At 46.1% G+C, this 17,718-nt stretch overlaps 1 protein-coding gene and 1 non-coding gene across 2 annotated transcripts in view; both read left to right on the top strand.

The window, feature by feature from the left end:
* EFCAB6 (EF-hand calcium binding domain 6) overlaps window positions 1–17,718 on the top strand; it is a 257,461-nt gene that overhangs the window by 18,008 nt on the left and 221,735 nt on the right. The window contains exons 3-4 of the mRNA XM_013964311.2: window positions 5,033–5,178; window positions 14,527–14,738. Coding sequence (XP_013819765.2) covers window positions 5,033–5,178; window positions 14,527–14,738 — 358 coding nt within the window. The remainder of the gene's footprint in view (window positions 1–5,032; window positions 5,179–14,526; window positions 14,739–17,718) is intronic.
* Window positions 12,121–12,192, top strand: TRNAG-CCC. Its single transcript has one exon. It is a non-coding gene; the product is annotated as a tRNA-Gly (tRNA).

Raw genomic sequence — 17,718 nt, 5'->3', positions numbered from 1 at the left:
TGGGTGAATTTTGTACGTGGTGGTTTAGTCACTCAGTCGTGTCCGACTCCTGAGACCCCATGGTCTGTAGCCCACCAGGCTTCTCCGTCCATGGGATTCTCCAGGCAAGAGAACTGGAGTGGGTTGCCATTTCCATCTCCAGGATTATGCATAGCCTGCTGAGTGCATAGACCACTTTTCGCTGATCTGTTTCCTCGCTGATGGGCCTTTGGGCGGTCTCCACTCTGCACCCTGTGTGTATACTGCTATAAACATTTGTGTACAGCTTCCACGTGGACGTTAGGCTTTCAGTTCCTCACCGATGCTTGCTATTGTTTGTTTCTTTGATTATACCAGCCCGTGTGTGCTGGGTGCTTAGTCGCTCAGTCGTGTCCAGCTCGTTGTGACCCCCATGGACTGCAGCCCACCAGGCTCCTCTGTCCACGGGGCTTCTTCAGGCAAGAACGCTGGAGTGGGTTGCCATGCCCTCCTCCAGGGAATCTTCCCCACCCGAGGATCAAGCCCAGGTCTCCCACGCTGCAGGTGGATTCTTTCCTGACAGCCACCAGGGAAGCCCCCTTGGGTGTTAATTGATGCCTTCTTGTGGTGCTGACTTGCATTTTCCTGATGACTCATGATATTGAGCATTCTTCATGCACTTGTGTATCTTCTTGGGAGGAGTGTCTGTTCAGACCCTTTGCCCATTGTTAAACCGGGCTATTTGCATTTTTATTATTGAGTTGAAACGGTTCTTGATATAGTCTACATACTAGATTCTTATCAGATATGTGATTGACAAATAATTGACTCCATTCTGTGGGTTGTCTTTTCAGTTTCTTGATAGTATCCTTTGAAGCACAAATTTTTTTATTTCAGTGAAGTCCAGTTAACATTCCTTCTTTGGTTGCTTGCATTTTTCATGTCATGTCTAAGATATCATCACATAATTCCAAGTCACAAAAATTTGCATGCATGTTTTCTCCCAAGAATTTTGTATTTTTAGCTCTTAAATTTAGGTCTTTGGTTGATTTGTCATTAATTTTTGTACATGGTGTGAAATGGAGGTTCCATTTTATTCTTTTGGCTGTGGATATCCAGTTGTTCCAGCACCATTTGTTGAAAAAACTATTCTTTCTACATTGAATGATCTTGCAGCCCTTATCAAAAATCAATTAATGCTGCATCTAAGGGTTCGTTTCCAGATTCTCCATTTTATTCTGATGTGTTGTGCCTTCATTTTCACTTATCTAGAAGTATTTGCTGATTTCTATCATGATTTTTTTTCTTTGACTCACTGGTTATTTAAGAGTGTGTTGTGTAATTTCCGTATATTTGTGAAAACAGAAGCAGAAGATATTAAGAAGAAATGGCAAGAACACAGAAGAACTGTACAAAAAAGATCTTCAGGACCCGGATAATCACAATGGTGTGATCACTCATCTAGAGCCAGACATCCTGGAATGTGAAGTCAAGTGGGCCTTAGAAAGTATCACTACGAACAAAGCTAGTGGAGGTGATGGAATTCCAGTTGAGCTATTTCAAATCCTGAAAGATGATGCTGTGAAAGTGCTGCACTCAATATGCCAACAAATTTGGAAAACTCAGCAGTGGCCACAGGACTGGAAAAGGTCAGTTTTCATTCCAATCCCAAAGAAAGGCAATGCCAAAGAATGTTCAAACTACCACACAATTGCACTCATCTCACACACTAGTAAAGTAATGCTGAAAATTCTCCAGGCCAGGCTTCAGCAATATGTGAACCATGAACTCCCTGATGTTCAAGCTGGTTTTAGAAAAGGCAGAGGAAGCAGAGATCAAATTGCCAACATCTGCTGGATCATGGAAAAAGCAAGAGAGTTCCAGAAAAACATCTATTTTTGCTTTATTGACTATGCCAAAGCCTTTGACTGTGTGGATCACAATAAACTGTGGAAAATTCTGAAAGAGATGGGAATATCAGACCACCTGACCTGCCTCTTGAGAAATCTGTATGCAGGTCAGGAAGCAACAGTTCAAACTGGACATGGAACAACAGACTGGTTCCAAATAGGAAAAGGAGTACGTCAAGGCTGTATATTGTCACCCTGCTTATTTAACTTCTATGCAGAGTACATCATGAGAAACGCCCGACTGGAAGAAACACAAGCTGGAATCAAGATTGCCGGGAGAAATATCAATCACCTCAGATATGCAGATGACACCACCCTTATGGCAGAAAGTGAAGAGGAACTAAAAAGCCTCTTAATGAAAGTGAAAGAGGAGAGTGAAAAAGTTGGCTTAAAGCTCAACATTCAGAAAACGAAGATCATGGCATCCAGTCCCATCACTTCATGGGAAATAGATGGGGAAACAGTGGAAACAGTGTCAGACTTTATTTTGGGGGGCTCCAAAATCACTGCAGATGGTGATTGTAGCCATGAAATTAAGACGCTTACTCCTTGGAAGGAAAGTTATGAGCAACCTAGATAGCATATTCAAAAGCAGAGACATTACTTTGCCAACTAAGGTCCATCTAGTGAAGGCTATGGTTTTTCCTGTGGTCATGTATGGATGTGAGAGTTGGACTGTGAAGAAGGCTGAGTGCCGAAGAATTGATGCTTTTGAACTGTGGTGTTGGAGAAGACTCTTGAGAGTCCCTTGGACTGCAAGGAGATCCAACCAGTCCATTCTGAAGGAGATCAGCCCTGGGATTTCTTTGGAAGGAATGACACTAAAGCTGAAGCTCCAGTACTTTGGCCACCTCATGCGAAGAGTTGACTCATTGGAAAAGACTCTGATGCTGGGAGAGATTGGGGGCAGGAGGAGAAGGGGACAACCGAGGATGAGCTGGCTGGATGGCATCACGGACTCGATGGACGTGAATCTGAGTGAACTCCAGGAGTTGGTGATGGACAGGGAGGCCTGGCGTGCTGCGATTCATAGGGTCACAAAGAGTTGGACACGACTGAACGACTGAACTGAATTTTTTTACTTCTAATTTCATTCCCATGTGATTGGAGAACATACTTTGGTGTTTTCAGCCCTCTTAAATTTGTCGAGGCTTGTGTTACGGCCTAGCGTATGGTGTCTGTCCTGGAAAGCGTCCCCCGTCTCCCTGGGAAGAACGTGTATTCTGTCGTCGTTGGGTGAGCTGTTCTGTAGTCGTCTGTTAGGTTCTGTTGGTTTAAAGTGTTGTCGTTCAGGTGTTCTGTTTCCTTGTTAATCTTCTGGCTAGTTGTGTCCATCCTGAAAGTGAGTATTAAAGTCTCCGGTTATTATTGCTGCAGTGTCTGCTTCTCCTTCGAGTTGACCAGTTTCTACTTCATGTATGTTGGCGCTCTGTTATCAGCTCTGCGTATATGTTTGTTTTACCTTCCTTGATTCTTTCTTTCATGCTCTTTCCTTACATAGGTCTGAGTTCTGCTGCGCATGAGTGTTTTTTAATCTTTCTGAAGAATTTATTTTAATAATTCTTACAAGCAGGTCTACTGGTGACATTTCCTCAATTTTTGTTCATATGATCAGGTCTTTGTCTTTAAATCTGAAGGGTGTTTTGCTGGATACAGAATTCTGCATTGGTGGATTTCTTTTTTCCTTTTGACACTTGAAATATTTCATTCCACTCTTTTCTTGTTTGCATGGTTTCTGAAGACAAGTATGTGTAGGCCATACTTTTTTTTGTTGTTGTTGCAAGTGTCAAAATTTTTGTGAAAACTGGGCATTTTAAGAATGTGGCAATTCTCAAATCATCTTCTCCCTCCTTTCCATTTTGTTTGTTCAGAGGCTCATCTAAACTAACTTGGTAAGTTCTGTATCGTTAGTCACGTATGGCCACCGAAGTGTCCCTGACTGGTCAGCAGCTGGGACAGAACTTTCTTTAAATGCCTGGACACAGCAGCCCGATAGTCTTTGCTGAGGGCTCTTGGTGTGTATTGAGCCTTCTGTCCACACTCAGGCAGGAAGTTTACAGCCCTGCCTCGGCCTTCACCTCCTGCTTGTGCAGAGCCTCCCACGTCTTCCAGTGCTGAGGGCATTCTCAGCTCTTCCTGAGCAAGCACATAGCCCCAGACATGTGCACCTCCTTCTAGATCCCCAGGAATCTGTGGGAGCTTCTCAAAGCCCCTCTGGACATCTTGTTCCCCAGCTTTTCCATTTAAGCCATTTGGTTAGTCTGTTATTTGCTCCACCTGTTATCCACCCGCCTTGGTCAGCTAGAATTTTAAGCAACAATTGCCCCTGAATTTTTGTTTTTTTCAATCAAATGCCTTTTGACAATAGCTGGTCCTCCCTGGGAAAGCTCTGAATCAGTTCAAATAAAGACAGCCTTGAGTGTGGGGGTCTTTCAGGGAGCCCTCAGGTAAGTCATAGAATGAAGAGTTTATGCTAATGGGGCTTTGAAGGTGCTTCCACCCTGTTCTTCCCCTTCCTGGGTCTGGTGGGCTGCTGGGTTTTCCCTGTGGTGGCAGGATGTTGGTTTCATGGCTACTGCAGATTTGGGTATGAGGGGAGATGGGAACAGGGGAAGTCAAAATGCCACAAAACGGGGGTTCATTCCCAGATTCTGGCATCTCCCATGGGTGAGTACTCCCCAGGTTGCTGCACACACGGGTTAGTTTCCGGAGTTCTGAAACAGCTGATTCTGACAGTTCTTGCCAGTGTTCTTGTTACTCTTTTGGAGAAGGTTTTCAGAGGCCTTCACCCTACCATTTCTGGTGCTGTTTTCCTCAGCTACACCCCTGACTGTGTGTTGGATGAGCTCAGAGGACCTGAACTTGCCACCCCTACTGCCCCGCCTGCCAAGAATGAGTCACTAGTAGTTGAGGTACACGTGTCCTGTCCAGATGCCTCTTTGTTTTCCCATGTTTGAAGATTATTGGATCTGCTATAAAAGCGAGTCTAAAACCCACAATTTTGTATTCACTTTAAGAGGGGGCCTCTGAAACATTGGCGAGGTCCTGACCAGCCGCATTTTTACCGTCCCTGGCTGCCCTTTCAGAAAAGGAGGAGACGGGAGGCTGGCCTCACTGGGGGGTGTGCTTGAAGGTCATGTGACCTGTTTTTGTTCATTTTCCAGGGATTTAACGTGCAAAATGGCGGTTGTACCAGATTGGCATATTATGTGTCCTTACACACGGAAATTCACACATTCAAGACCTCACTCTTCACCTTGCAGAGTGTATTCAAGGAGTGCTTTCCAAAATATGTTCCGACCTTCTTCATGTGAGTATTCCTGAGCAGATGCTACTGATAGCAGACATCACTGTGTATGTGCAGTACATGCTGGACTCTGCACAGAGGCCTCACGATATGTTGTCAGCCCAGTAAAGCTGTGAAATAGATTCTGTTACTGCCCCTATCTTCTGTATGGGGAATCTGAGACCCAGGTTTATGAAGCCACTTGCCCAAAAGTTACATGGTTTTTAGGTGGCAGGGTTGGGATTTGAACCCAGATATTACAGGATCCATGGAATTAAACTACTATATTATCTAGTATACTACCTCACTTAGGTTTTTTCTTAGTTAATATACTATATTTTTTGAGTAGCTTTTTAAAAAAAATTTTTTATGCTATGCCATGCAGCTCGCAAGATCTTAGTTCCCTGCCCAGGGATTAAACCTGGGCCACAGCGGTGAAACCACCGACCGAGCCTTAACCCCCGGACCACCAGGGATGCTCTGAGTAATTTTAGGTTTACAGAGAAACTGAGTTAACGTGCAGAGAGTTCCTGTACACTTCTTCACTCCCATCCCCAGGTTCCCTCATTGCCAGCATTTGCAGTAGTGTGGGACAGTCATTACAATTGACACACCGTTATTGATACATTACTAGAGTTCACACTCTGTTTTGTGCAATCTCTGGGTTTTGATCGATGTATGACGACGTGTGTCCACTGTTACCGCATCTCACAGAACTGTCTCACTGCCCGGAAGCTCCTCTGTGCTCTGCCTGTTCATCCCTCCCTCCCCCTGACTGCAGGCGGCCACCGGTCTTCCTGCTGTCTCCGCGGTTCTGCCTCTTTCAGAATGTCACTTAGTTGGAATCATGTGGTCCGTAGCGTTTTCAGATTGGCTTCTTTCACTTAGCACTACGCACTTAAGGCTCTTTCATGTCTTTTCATGATGTGACAGTTCATTTCTTTTTTTTCTCTGAATAACATTCTCTTGTATGGATGTATAACCGTTTGTTCACTCCTCAAGGACATCTTGGTTGCTGTCATGCCTTGGCAATTATAAATAAAGTTGGTATAAACATTTGTATGCAGGTTTTTGAGTGGACCTAAAACCCTAACTTACTTGGATCAGTCAGTTTTAAAGCAATAAAATTTGACATTATAATTTCTCCAAAATGTGCATCTTCTCATTTGTTCCTTCCTCCCTCCCTCTCTTTCTTCACACACATTTTCTGAGCCCTAATATGTAAAAAGAACTGTCCTAGGGCCTGAGGATAAAGAGCAGGTCCTGTAGAGGGTCTGCCCTGGAGGAGCCCATGGTCTTGGAAGGGAGAGGAGGCGTCCCAGCCAAGAGAGACCAGGGCTGGACCAGACACGCGTACGCCGTGGACGCACAGCCCGAGGAACCGGAAGGGCTCAGAGCAGCACGATGAAAGGACAGGCCCGAGGAGAGGCGAGCTGGCCAGAAGTCACGCTGGCCGCCGCGCTCACCTGCTGTCCGCGGGAGGCCGCGGGCACCCGCCGGAGAGCCGGAACGGAGTCCAGACGATTTCTGGTGGGCGTGTGTCTGCTCGGGTCTCTGGAAGGAGGGGAGAATGGATGTCGGGGTGACTGGCTGTCTCCACCACAGACATTTATTGTCACTAACAAGTCTGCTCCACGCCCACAGTGTTCTGCGGATATCTCCTCGTTAACTAGCTTTCTGACTGCACAAAGAAGAATGGAGTGAAGCGGGATTACTGGATTAAGGGGCGTTCACACTCCTTAAGGCGCCGCCAAATCGCCTTTAGGAAGCTTGTAGCTCCACATCCCCACAGATACCAATTAAAAGTACTTGTTTCTGAGCACCCTAACACAGACTGTTGTCTTTGACCTCTTGTCCACTTGCTATGCATAGACCACGTTCTGTTGCGCTGTTAACCTGCATCTCCCCAATGGCGAGGTGACCTTTGATGGTCAGGCCCATCAGATTCATGTCTTCCTTTGACGAGCTGCCGCCTCATGCCCTTTGCCCGTTCACCCACTGTGGGTGGGTCTTTTCAGTTATTTGTGTGAGCGCTCTTTGTTAAAAATATGAATGCTTCCCTGGTGGCTCAGACGGTAAAGCGTCTGCCTGCAATGCGGGAGACCCAGGTTCAGGTTCAATTCCTGGGTCGGGAAGATCCCCTGGAGAAGGAAATGGCAATCCACTCCAGCACTCTTGCCTGGAAAATCCCATGGACGGAGGAGCCTGATAGGCTACAGTTCATGGGGTCGCAAAAAGTCGGACACAACTGAGCGACTTCACTTAATATGCCATCAGTGTCTTTTTTCATCTGTCATTTGCCTTTTATTTTTATGGATGGTTTTTAAAATGTACTGAATTATTTTTCCTTTTCTAAATAAAAGTTATATATTTTAAATAAATACACTTCAATAAAAATGTCCCTTAGCACCCCTTTCCTCTCCAGAGTGGGTCACCATTGAGTGTTTGGCTGCCAGCGATGGTGCGTCATTCATGCACACACACGTGTAGATATGTAATTACATAACTCATATTAAATACACACAATTCATGGGTAAATCTGTGAGCCACAGATACTAGACACCCTGTTTCCTTTTAAGATGCTTTTTGCTTTATGTTTCAATTTGAATAGTTTCTGTTGACCTGACTTTATACTCATGAGTCCTTTCTTCTGCTGTGTGGATGGTCTGCTGTTAAGCAAATTAAATGAACTCTTCACTTTGATATTGTATTTTTCATTTCTAGCTTTTTCATGCGCTTTAAAAAAAGTTTCTGCTTCTCTGCTGGAATCCCCCACATGTTCAGCATGTTGTCAATTTTCCCTTAATCTCTTTAACATATTTGTCATTCTTAGTTTAAATACTCGATTACTTCCGCATCTGTTCTCTCTGTGGGTCTTTTGATGACTGGTTTTGCTCCTCATTGGGTCATCTTTTCTTATTTCACCTGTCTTGCAATTTAAAAAGATTTAGCAGCAGACATTTGTGTAAAGAGTAGTGTGTATGCGCTTAGTCATGTCCGATTCTTTGCAACCTCATGGACCGTAGCCTGCCAGGCTCCTCTGACCATGGGATTTCCCAGGCAAGAACGCTGGAGTGGGTTGCCACTTCCTTCTCCAGGGGATCTTCCCGACCCAGGGATCGAATCCACGACTCCTGCGTTAGCAGGCGGGTTCTTTACCACTGAGCCATCAGGGAAGCCCCCAGGAAGAGTAGGGAAGTGAAGCTGCTCAGTCGTGTCCAACTCTTTGCAACCCCATGGACTATAGCCTCCCAGGCTCCTCCGTCCATGGGATTTTCCAGGCAAGAGTGCTAGAGTAGGTTGCCATTTCCTTCTCCAGGGGATCTTCCTGATCCAGGGATCGAACCCAGGTCTTCCACATTAGAGGCAGATGCTTTACCGTTTGAGCCACCAGGGAAGCCTCCCAAAAGAGTAGAGACAGAAGTAAATCATATTTACCACCAGAAAAACGAATGCTGCTTCCGCTCAGGCTTCTGATGAGATGCCTGGCTCAGTTTATTTCTTGGTTTAGCTGTGTCTGGATTTGGTGTCAGTGGTGGTTAGATTCAGGTGACCGCTTGTTTCAAACACTTCCCTTCAGCAGACCCTGAGATCTGAGCAGCGTGGACACTCCAGCCATCTCTGCTTCCCGGTCCAGCTGCCAGCCTGGTGTCCTGGGGGGGGACTCTGCTTCCAGCCCTCCTGCCACAATTGGAGGCAGTTTCTCCAGCTCAGCCTCCAGCTTTGTGCAGCTCAGGAGGTTCCCCTCCACTTTGCCCGCCTGCCTCCAGTCTGCAGCAGGCCACCAAGGGGCACTTGGTGAGGGTCCCATAGGCTTCAGAGGGGCTTGCCTCTGGTCTGTACTCAGCCATTGTGAGCAGCTGCCTGACCCTTAGGGAAGACCCCCCATGTCTCAGGGCATAGCTCACAGCCCCCTGCCTTGCTCTCAGCTTCAGGTGCTGCCACTGCCACGTGGGAAGGCCCATGTGGATGGGTGCAGACTCGCTGTGTGCCTGAGGCTCTCAAGGCGATACAAGTCCATGGGATCAGCCCACACAGCTGCTACATGCTTCCCATTAGTGGTTTTCTCTAAGCCCCTGTCTAGGATGAATCTGCTTCTCATCCCAAGACTTTGCAAGAAGGAAAGGAGTCCTGGGTGCTTTCTCTCCATGGAGTGGCTGGTCCTTTCTGTTTTCTTTGCATCCTCAGTTCTTTGATGGGTTTCAAACCCTTCTCTCTCTCTCTCTCTTTTTTTTTTAGCTTATCCTCCTGGTTCTCTTCGCTGGGGTCAGAATGACAGTCTCTGTGACTCTCTATATCCTAAATGGAAGTAGAAAATTTTGTCAGTTCTCCTCCAGAAAGATCCTATCAATTGGTACTCCCACCAGCTGGTTATACAAGTTTGGTTGTTGCTTTCATTTTAAACCAAAGAAGTCATATTAGTCTTATGAAATAAGAAGTTTTCCTTCAGGTAAAATCAGATAGTTTCAAATCAATATTTTCTGATACTTTAAAATTAGAATTGTTGATTGCTAAGAAGGGGGTTCTTGGGAAGCATTGAAAATACACGTGAAAAGTCTGAAAAAAGATTTCAAGACAGAGACAGACATAAAGGGGTCCCTCCATGATGCTGGGTGCAGGAGGAGGAATTCCAGGGTGTGTGGGCAGAGGGAGAAATATTTGTCACTAGCTGACATGGGGCCCTGCAGCTCCGCCACATGAATCAGCTGCTTCTGAGGTTCAAAGCATCGGAAAGGCAGAGGAAAGCAGACAGCCGCCCCTGCACAACCAGCATCCTTGGGGATTTAAGTCCCTTCTTCTCCCCCAGGCTCTGAGCCCAGTCTTCTGCCTGCCTGACCTCTCGTATGTAAGCACTTGGCTCCATGTCCTGAAACACCAGCGCAGCAAATAGCAGCTCTATTGTGACCCCTGTCCTAAGCTCCAGGTTGCATCTGTGGTTGCCCCCTGACCTTTCCGCTTGAGCATCACCTAGCGGGCATCTCAAACACAAACTGATCGGACATCTCTTGACACCTGGCATTCTCCATCCCGGTAAAGAGCATCATCCTGTATCTAGTTCCTCAAGTGCAAGGAGTTATCCTTGATTTCATTTTCTCTTCATCCCCCAGCCCCCTCCAGCTCACCAGGCCAATCTATCAGTGAGACTTTGTGAGCTGTGTTTCTAGGTTATGTCTCTAATCTGTCTCCCCCCGCCCCGCCCCTGCAAAACCCTACCCCCACCACAACCTGGACCTCGTTCAAGTCACCATCACCTCTTGGATCTTGGAATTGCTTCCTCACTGAACTTCTCATTTCTTGCCCCTCTGTAATCTACTCTCCTCATAGCAGCCAGAGTAATTTTTTAAAAGCCATATACGTTAATAAGATCACTCACTGCTTGAACTCTCCTGAGTCTTCCCATTGCCCATGGTGAAAACCCCAGTCCCTGTGCAGGGATCTGAGGTATCACGCACTCCGATCTCAGCTGTCACTGCCTCCCTGTCTCGCTGGACACACGCCTCTGTCCACAGAGGTCTCTCGCCTCCCTGGACCCGTTAGACTCACTCTTGCTCAGGGGCTCTTTACCCGAGGCTCTTCTCCCTGTTGAGGACACTCTTACTGCAGCTGCTTGCCTGGCTCATTCTGTCCTGGTTTCAGCTCATCAGACTGCTCAAGAGAGGCTTCCCCCAACTCCCCGACCTGAGACAGCTCCCCGGCCGCCCTCACCTCCGTGGTCTGTCCTGCCTGTAAGCACGTGGCACCGTCTGCCGTCACATCATCATTTATCTTCTGTGTCTCGTCCTGCTTCTCTCCTCCGGAGTCTATCTAAGCTTTCCAAGAGCAGAGCTTCCGGTCTTACTCACGGCAGTCCTGCCAGTGCCCAGAGCAGCGCTGGCATATGACAGGTGCTCAGAAATACCTTTTGAATGAATGAATTCCACATCCTTTCAAGCTGGTGTTTCGAAAGGGTCTCTTCTCTTCCTGCCTGCCTGCTTTCCTAAGGCTCCCACACAGCCAGTCCCCACACCTGGATCTCCAGCACCACCCTCTGACCTCTAGATTTGTGTATTCAGTTTTCGAATGGACATCCCCACTTGGATATCCCAAACTGAGCTCCTTAGCTTTCCTGCAGACTTTTCTGTTCCAAGTGTCCATTGCTACGAACAAACTCCCCCAAACATAGAGGCTTGAAACCTCAACCATCATGTGTTTTGCTCACAGATCTGCAGTTAGGTCTCTGGGATGGCTTGTGTCTGCTCTTTGCACTTCAGTGGGGGAGGTGCCAAGGCAGGGGGCAACTTGACATCTGGGGCTGGAATCTTCTGGAGGCTGGCCCTCTCAAATGGCCAACAGGTGGTGCGGGCTCTTGGCTGGAAGCTCAGCTGGGGCTGTTGGCCAGACACCTCCACGTGGCCTCCAGGGAGCCTATGTGGCTCCCTGACCTCCTCACGGCACAGCAACTGCTGTGAGCGTCTTAGGAGGGCCAGGCAGAGGCTATAGTGCTCTCTTTGTGGCCGTGTCTTAGCAATCACATCGTGTCAATTCTGCCCTAGTCACAGACTCATGCACATTTTAAGGGGGAGGGATGTACACCCCACTTTCTAATGGGAGGAGAGTTAACACGATATCATAAGAGAAGCGTGTGTGGTGGGCATCTTGTGTGGCCATCTCAGACAAAACCGCCAGCCAACCCCATCTCCATATTCCTTTTCTCACGGCTCACCCAACCACCCACGCGAACTTCGTCTTCACCTCCTACCTCACCCAGCGCGTCACATCAGAGCGTTCTGTGGTCCTCCTCTATTTCAACAGCTCTTTTAGTCACCTCTACTTGGCCCTCGCTGACCATCGCATTAGTGCAGACCTCCTTTAAGACTCATCTGAGCTGGCCGTAATCACCCAGCTCGTCTTACACCACCCCTCTCCTCCCCTTTCTGTTTCTCTCCTGTGTGATACCAGAGGGAAGTTTAAGAATGAACGAGGGCTTCCCTGGTGGTCCAGTGGCTAAGACTCTGCACTCCCATTGCAGGGGCCCAGGTTCGATCCCTGGTCAGAGACCTAGATCCTAAATGCTGCAACTGAGAGTTCTCACGCTGCGAGTAAAGATCCCACGTCCTGCAACGAAGATGGGAGATCCCTCATGCTGCCCCTAACACCTGGCTTAGGCAAATAAATCAGTATTCGAGAATGAAGATTGGGCCGTGTCGCCTTCTCAGTGACAGTCCTGCTGTAGCATCTCACAGCCAGAGCGCGAGGCCAGAGGACAGGGCCGCCTGCCTTGTCTCCTTCTGACTTTCCCAGTCTCCTCTGCTGGCCAGGGTCTGCTCCATGCGGCCCCTCCCCCTGCCATCCTCTACAGCAGCCCCACTTCCAGCCCCCTATCTCACTCTCGGGGAACACAGCCTTGCCGTGGAAGTGTCACTGTGTCCTCTAAGATTTTCCTGAGACCCTCAGCCTGTCACCCCAAACCAGCCGTCTATGTTCTGGGTCTCCAGTGTTATCCCCGTTAAGTCATGCCCTCCCTGGAGGTCGCTGTGGGTATTGTGAGCGAGAGGAACCCCCAGCACTGGGCACAGGCCTCGTGTGTGCACAGTGAGCAAGCTTCAGGGAAGGCGGGCACTGGGGTGACGGCCTGTGCAGCCCCTGGAAGGCCCGAGGGGTCCCTGTATCCTGCCGCATTGCTCCTCCCGAGCTGAGGGCACCTGGGAGCTCTTCACGGCAGGTGGGGGCGCTGGTAGGTCCTCTGTTACCACATCAAACAGTCACCCTGCAGCTGTGAGCAGGCCCCTCGCTGCCTCTGGGAAGGTCCATGCTGACACTCCGAATCTGCTGATATCATCTGGCCCAGGTCACCCCAAGGCTAAAGCCATCGTGTCCACGTGCCAGAAAGGTTCCACTGCTTGATGAGGGATCCTTGTTTCAAGGGAAATACCTAGAGTCACCCGCTCCACGCCACCGCTTGTGAATGATTCGACGAAAAGCGCAGCGACATTCAAGACATTTCACATGTCCAGAATTTACTGCGTAAGACAGAGGTACTAAATGGACTGTGGTCACCAAGATGAAAAGTGACTACAATGGTTTAAAGGTTTATGTGATACTGGAGAGGGTGTGGAGAAAAGGGAACCTTCCTCCACTGTCGGTGAGGATGTAAATCGGTGCAGCCACTGTGGAAAACGGTATGGAGGTTTCTCAGAAAACTAAAAATGGGACTTACCATATGATTCAGCAGTCCTACTCCTGGGCACGTATCCGGACAAAACTATAATTCCAGAATTATACATGTACCCCAGTGTTCATAGTAGCGCTATTCACAATAGCCGAGACACGGAAACAACGTAAACAAGCTTCATTTTACATAGTGAGTGAGTGAGTGAAGTCGCTCAGTGGTGTCTGAATCTTTGCAGCCCCACGGACTATAGCCTGCCACGCTCCTCCAATCAGGGGATTCTCCAGGCAAGAGTACTGGAGTGGGTTGCCGTTTCCTTCTCCAGAGGATCTTCCAGACCCAGGGATCGAAACCAGGTCTCCCACACTGTAAGCCAGATGCTTTACCGTCTGAGCCACCAGGGAAGTCCTGTATATATGTATATGGAGTACTGCTCAGCCGTAAAAAGGAATGAAATAATTCCATCTGCAGCAACATAGATGCAGCTGGAGATTATCATACTAAGTGAAGTGAGTCAGACAGAGAAAGACAAATATGTATCACTTATACGTGGAATCTAAAGCATAACACAAGTGAACCCATCTATGAAACAGAAACAGGATTATGGGCATAGAGAACAAACTGATGGTTGCCGAGCAGCTCAGGTGAGGGATGAAGAGGGAGGCTGGGGTTTGCAGACGCAAATTAGCGTGTATAGAACGGGTAAACATCAAGGTCCTACTGTGTGGCGCAGGGAACTATATTCAGTACCCTGTGACAAACCGTAATGGAGGGGAATATAAAAAAAAGAGTGTGTGTGCGTGTAAGGATATAACTGAGTCACTTGGCTGTACAGCAGTAATTAACCTAATACTTTAAATCAACTAATGCTTCGATCAAAAATAAATTTGAAAGAAAAAGCTTTATTTGCGATGACATTAATTCTTAACTAGGTTTTAACTCCAATATCCCGTGACATAGGTCCTTTCTAGGGAAGAATCTTTGCCTTTTTCTTTCATTCTAATGTTATTGCTGTTGTCTATATTGATTGAAATGTCAATTTCAGAGGTGAAAACAATGACTGCAGATTTGCCATTGCAGGTCATCTGCTTGTAAACCTGGATATAGTAGAAGAAATACTGTTTTAGAAGTCTGCTGGGTCCTAGTACACAGAGAAATAGTTTTCATCATCATAGCCTTAAGCGTGTCTAGTAAATAGCTCTCTCTCTCTCTGTCTCTCACAGCCACAACTGTTGCAAATCCAATACTGTCGTCCTTAGATGTTAAACGGATTTTATTTCAAAAAATTACTGAGCGAGGAGATGAGTTGAAGAGAGCCTTTCAGCTGCTCGACACCGCTCGCAGCATGACAGTGACCAAGAGTGAGCTGCGGAGGGTCATCACAGCCTTCCTGCTGCCTCTCACGAGAGAGCAGTTTCAGGACGTTCTGGCTCAGGTATCGGGCGAAGGAGGCTCGGAGCCACCCGGCATGCGGCGGGGCGGTGCAGGAGATGACAGGGCATGTGACCTAGCCGGGCTTTCCCCGCGCTGTCCCACACAGAGGTTCGCTTGTCACAGCTCAGTGGAGTCGTGGCAGGTTTGGGGCCATCACTGTGTGCTCGGGTCGTATTTTGTACGTAGCACTATCACAGTCATTCTCTTTTATTTTTTTTTTTAAGGCTTCCATATACACAATATTTGGGGGCCTTCCTTGGTGGTCCAGTGGCTAAGACTTTATGCTCCCAACGCAGGGGGCTGGGATCGCTCCCTGGTCAGGGAACTAGATGCCCCCCCCGACCCTGCCCACATGTCACAAGTTAATTTCACAAACATAACTAAAAACGACTGCATGTGTGGCAACGAAGCGCTGTTCATTTTTAAAGGTATGTTTCCTGTCTGTTTTGCAGACTGCATAATATCCATTGATCTGTCTTCAAATTCACTGACTTTTTCTTATCATCTCCATTCTGTTATTAAGTCTATTCAGTGAATTTTTCAGAGAAGGCAACGGCACCCCACTCCAGTACTCTTGCCTGGAAAATCCCATGGATGGAGGAGCCTGGTGGGCTGCAGTCCATGGGGTCGCTGAGAGTTGAACACGACTCAGCGACTTCACTTTCACGCATTGGAGAAGGCAATGGCAACCCACTCCAGTGTTCTTGCCTGGAGAATCCCAGGGATGGCGGAGCCTGGTGGGCTGCCATCTATGGGATCACACAGAGTCAGACACGACTGAAGTGACTTAGCAGCAGCAGCAGAAACAGCAGTGAATTTTTAACTTTAGACATTGTATTTTTCAGTTCTAGAATTTCCATGTGGTTCTTTTTTATAATTGCTATGTATCTGCTTAGGTTTATTGATTTTCTTTCAATCATGAACATATTTCTTTTAACTCATTGAGCATATGTAAAATAGCTGCTTAAACCTTGTCTGGTAATTCTCATCTCGGGGTTGGCCTGTTTTGATATTTTTTTCTCTTGAGAAGGGTCACGTTTCTCTGGTCCTACGTTTAAAAAAATCTTTTTTTATTTTTTAAATTATCAAAGTACAGTAGCACATTTAATGGAGATTTGGAACATACAGAACAAAGTCACATATAGTTCAACTATATATTACAATTATTTTTTCAGTAGATAAGTTAAAAACTTTCGTTGGAGTTTCAATATCAAGCTCTTAAAAATTAATATAATGAGTAGACAGAAAAGTGGAAGGGGATAGTAGACCTGAAAAGCACTATGAACCAATCCAACATAATTAAGATTTATACAGTTTTCACATAACAGCAAGATACAAATTCTATTCAAGTTCCCATAGACTATATACCAGGGACATAAAACAAGGTGCAAACATTTCATGGTCTAAAGGTTTTGAAATCATACTTGTCCTCTTATCACTGTGGAAATCTGTTAGAAATCAGTATCAAAAGATATTTGAAAATAACCCACATATTTTCAAGGGCAATGTGTCCTTTACCAAAAGATCTTTGACTTAGCCATTGAAAGCCTCAATAAAGTTAAAAGACTGAAAAAATACAGAGGGTGATTGCAGAGAAGAAAGCATTTAAATAAGAAATTAATACCAAAATGATAAATTAATATCAAAGATACTTTAAAAACCCCATGTATTTGGAAATTAAATGTCCACTTGTAAATGATGGGTATATCTAAGAAGCCATAACACGGAAAATTAGAAAATAATTGTAACAATAAAAATGAAAAGAGAATTTATCAGAATTTGTTGCATGCACCTGAAGCTGCTCAGTGTAACTAAATGCAATGTGGAATCTTGAATTAGGTACAAAAACAAATAATTGGTCCTTCACTGTTGAGTGTATTTGAATTATATCCCAGACTAATGGTTTTCAATAGAAATATAATGTGAAGCACATATGTAATTTTAAATTTCCTGGTAGCTACATTACAAAGATAAAAAGAAATCAGTGGAATTAATTTTAATAATATTTTTGTTTGACCAAAATGTCTCATTTCAACATGCAATCACTATTCAAAATTGGTGGTAAAATATTTTACGTTCTTCTTTGTGTACTAAGTCTACAAGGCCTGGTGTGTACTTAGAGCAGACCTCAGTTCAGACACCACATTTCCATTAGGAACACTTTACCTGTGTCTTATTACTGTTGTTCAGTCACTCAGGCGTGTCTGACTCTGTGTGACTTCCTGAACTACAGCGTGCCTCCCTTCTCTACCCTTTACTGTCTCCCGGAGTTTCCTCAAACTCTTGTCCATTGAGTTAGTGATGCCGTCCAACCATCTCATCTTCTGTCGCCCTCTTCTCTTCTTGCCCTCAATCTTTCCCAGCATCAGGGTCTTTTCCAATGAGTCAGCTCTTTGCATCAGGTGGCCAAAGTATTGGAGCTTCAACATCAGTCCTTCCAATGAATATTCAGGGTATCAACCTGAATATCAATCCTTTAGGATTGACTAGTGTGATCTTCTTGCAGTCCGAAGGACTCTCAAGAGTCTTCTCTAGCGCCACTGTTCGAAATTCTCTGATACTCAGCCTTCTTTATGGTCCAACTCTCACATCCCTACATGACTACTGGAAAGACCAAGCTTTGACTATACAGACCTTTGTCAGCAAAGTGATGTCTCTACCTTTTTTTTTTTTTTTTAACCTGTATTGTATTTCATAAAATTTGCAATTGAAAGAGACACGGGTACCCCAGTGTTCATTCCAGCACTGTGTATAATAGCCAGGACATGGAAGCAACCTAGATGTCCATCAGCAGATGAATGGATAAGAAAGCTGTGGTACATGTACACAATGGAGTATTACTCAGCCATTAATAAGAATACATTTGAATCAGTTCTAATGAGGTGGATGAAACTGGAGCCGATTATACAGAGTGAAGTAAGCCAGAAAGAAAAACACCAATACAGTATACTAACGCATATATATGGAATTTAGAAAGATGG

This window comes from Capra hircus, chromosome 5 (genome assembly GCF_001704415.2).
Source record: "Capra hircus breed San Clemente chromosome 5, ASM170441v1, whole genome shotgun sequence".
Taxonomy (NCBI): domain Eukaryota; kingdom Metazoa; phylum Chordata; class Mammalia; order Artiodactyla; family Bovidae; genus Capra; species Capra hircus.
This window is presented reverse-complemented; position numbering and strand designations above follow the sequence as displayed.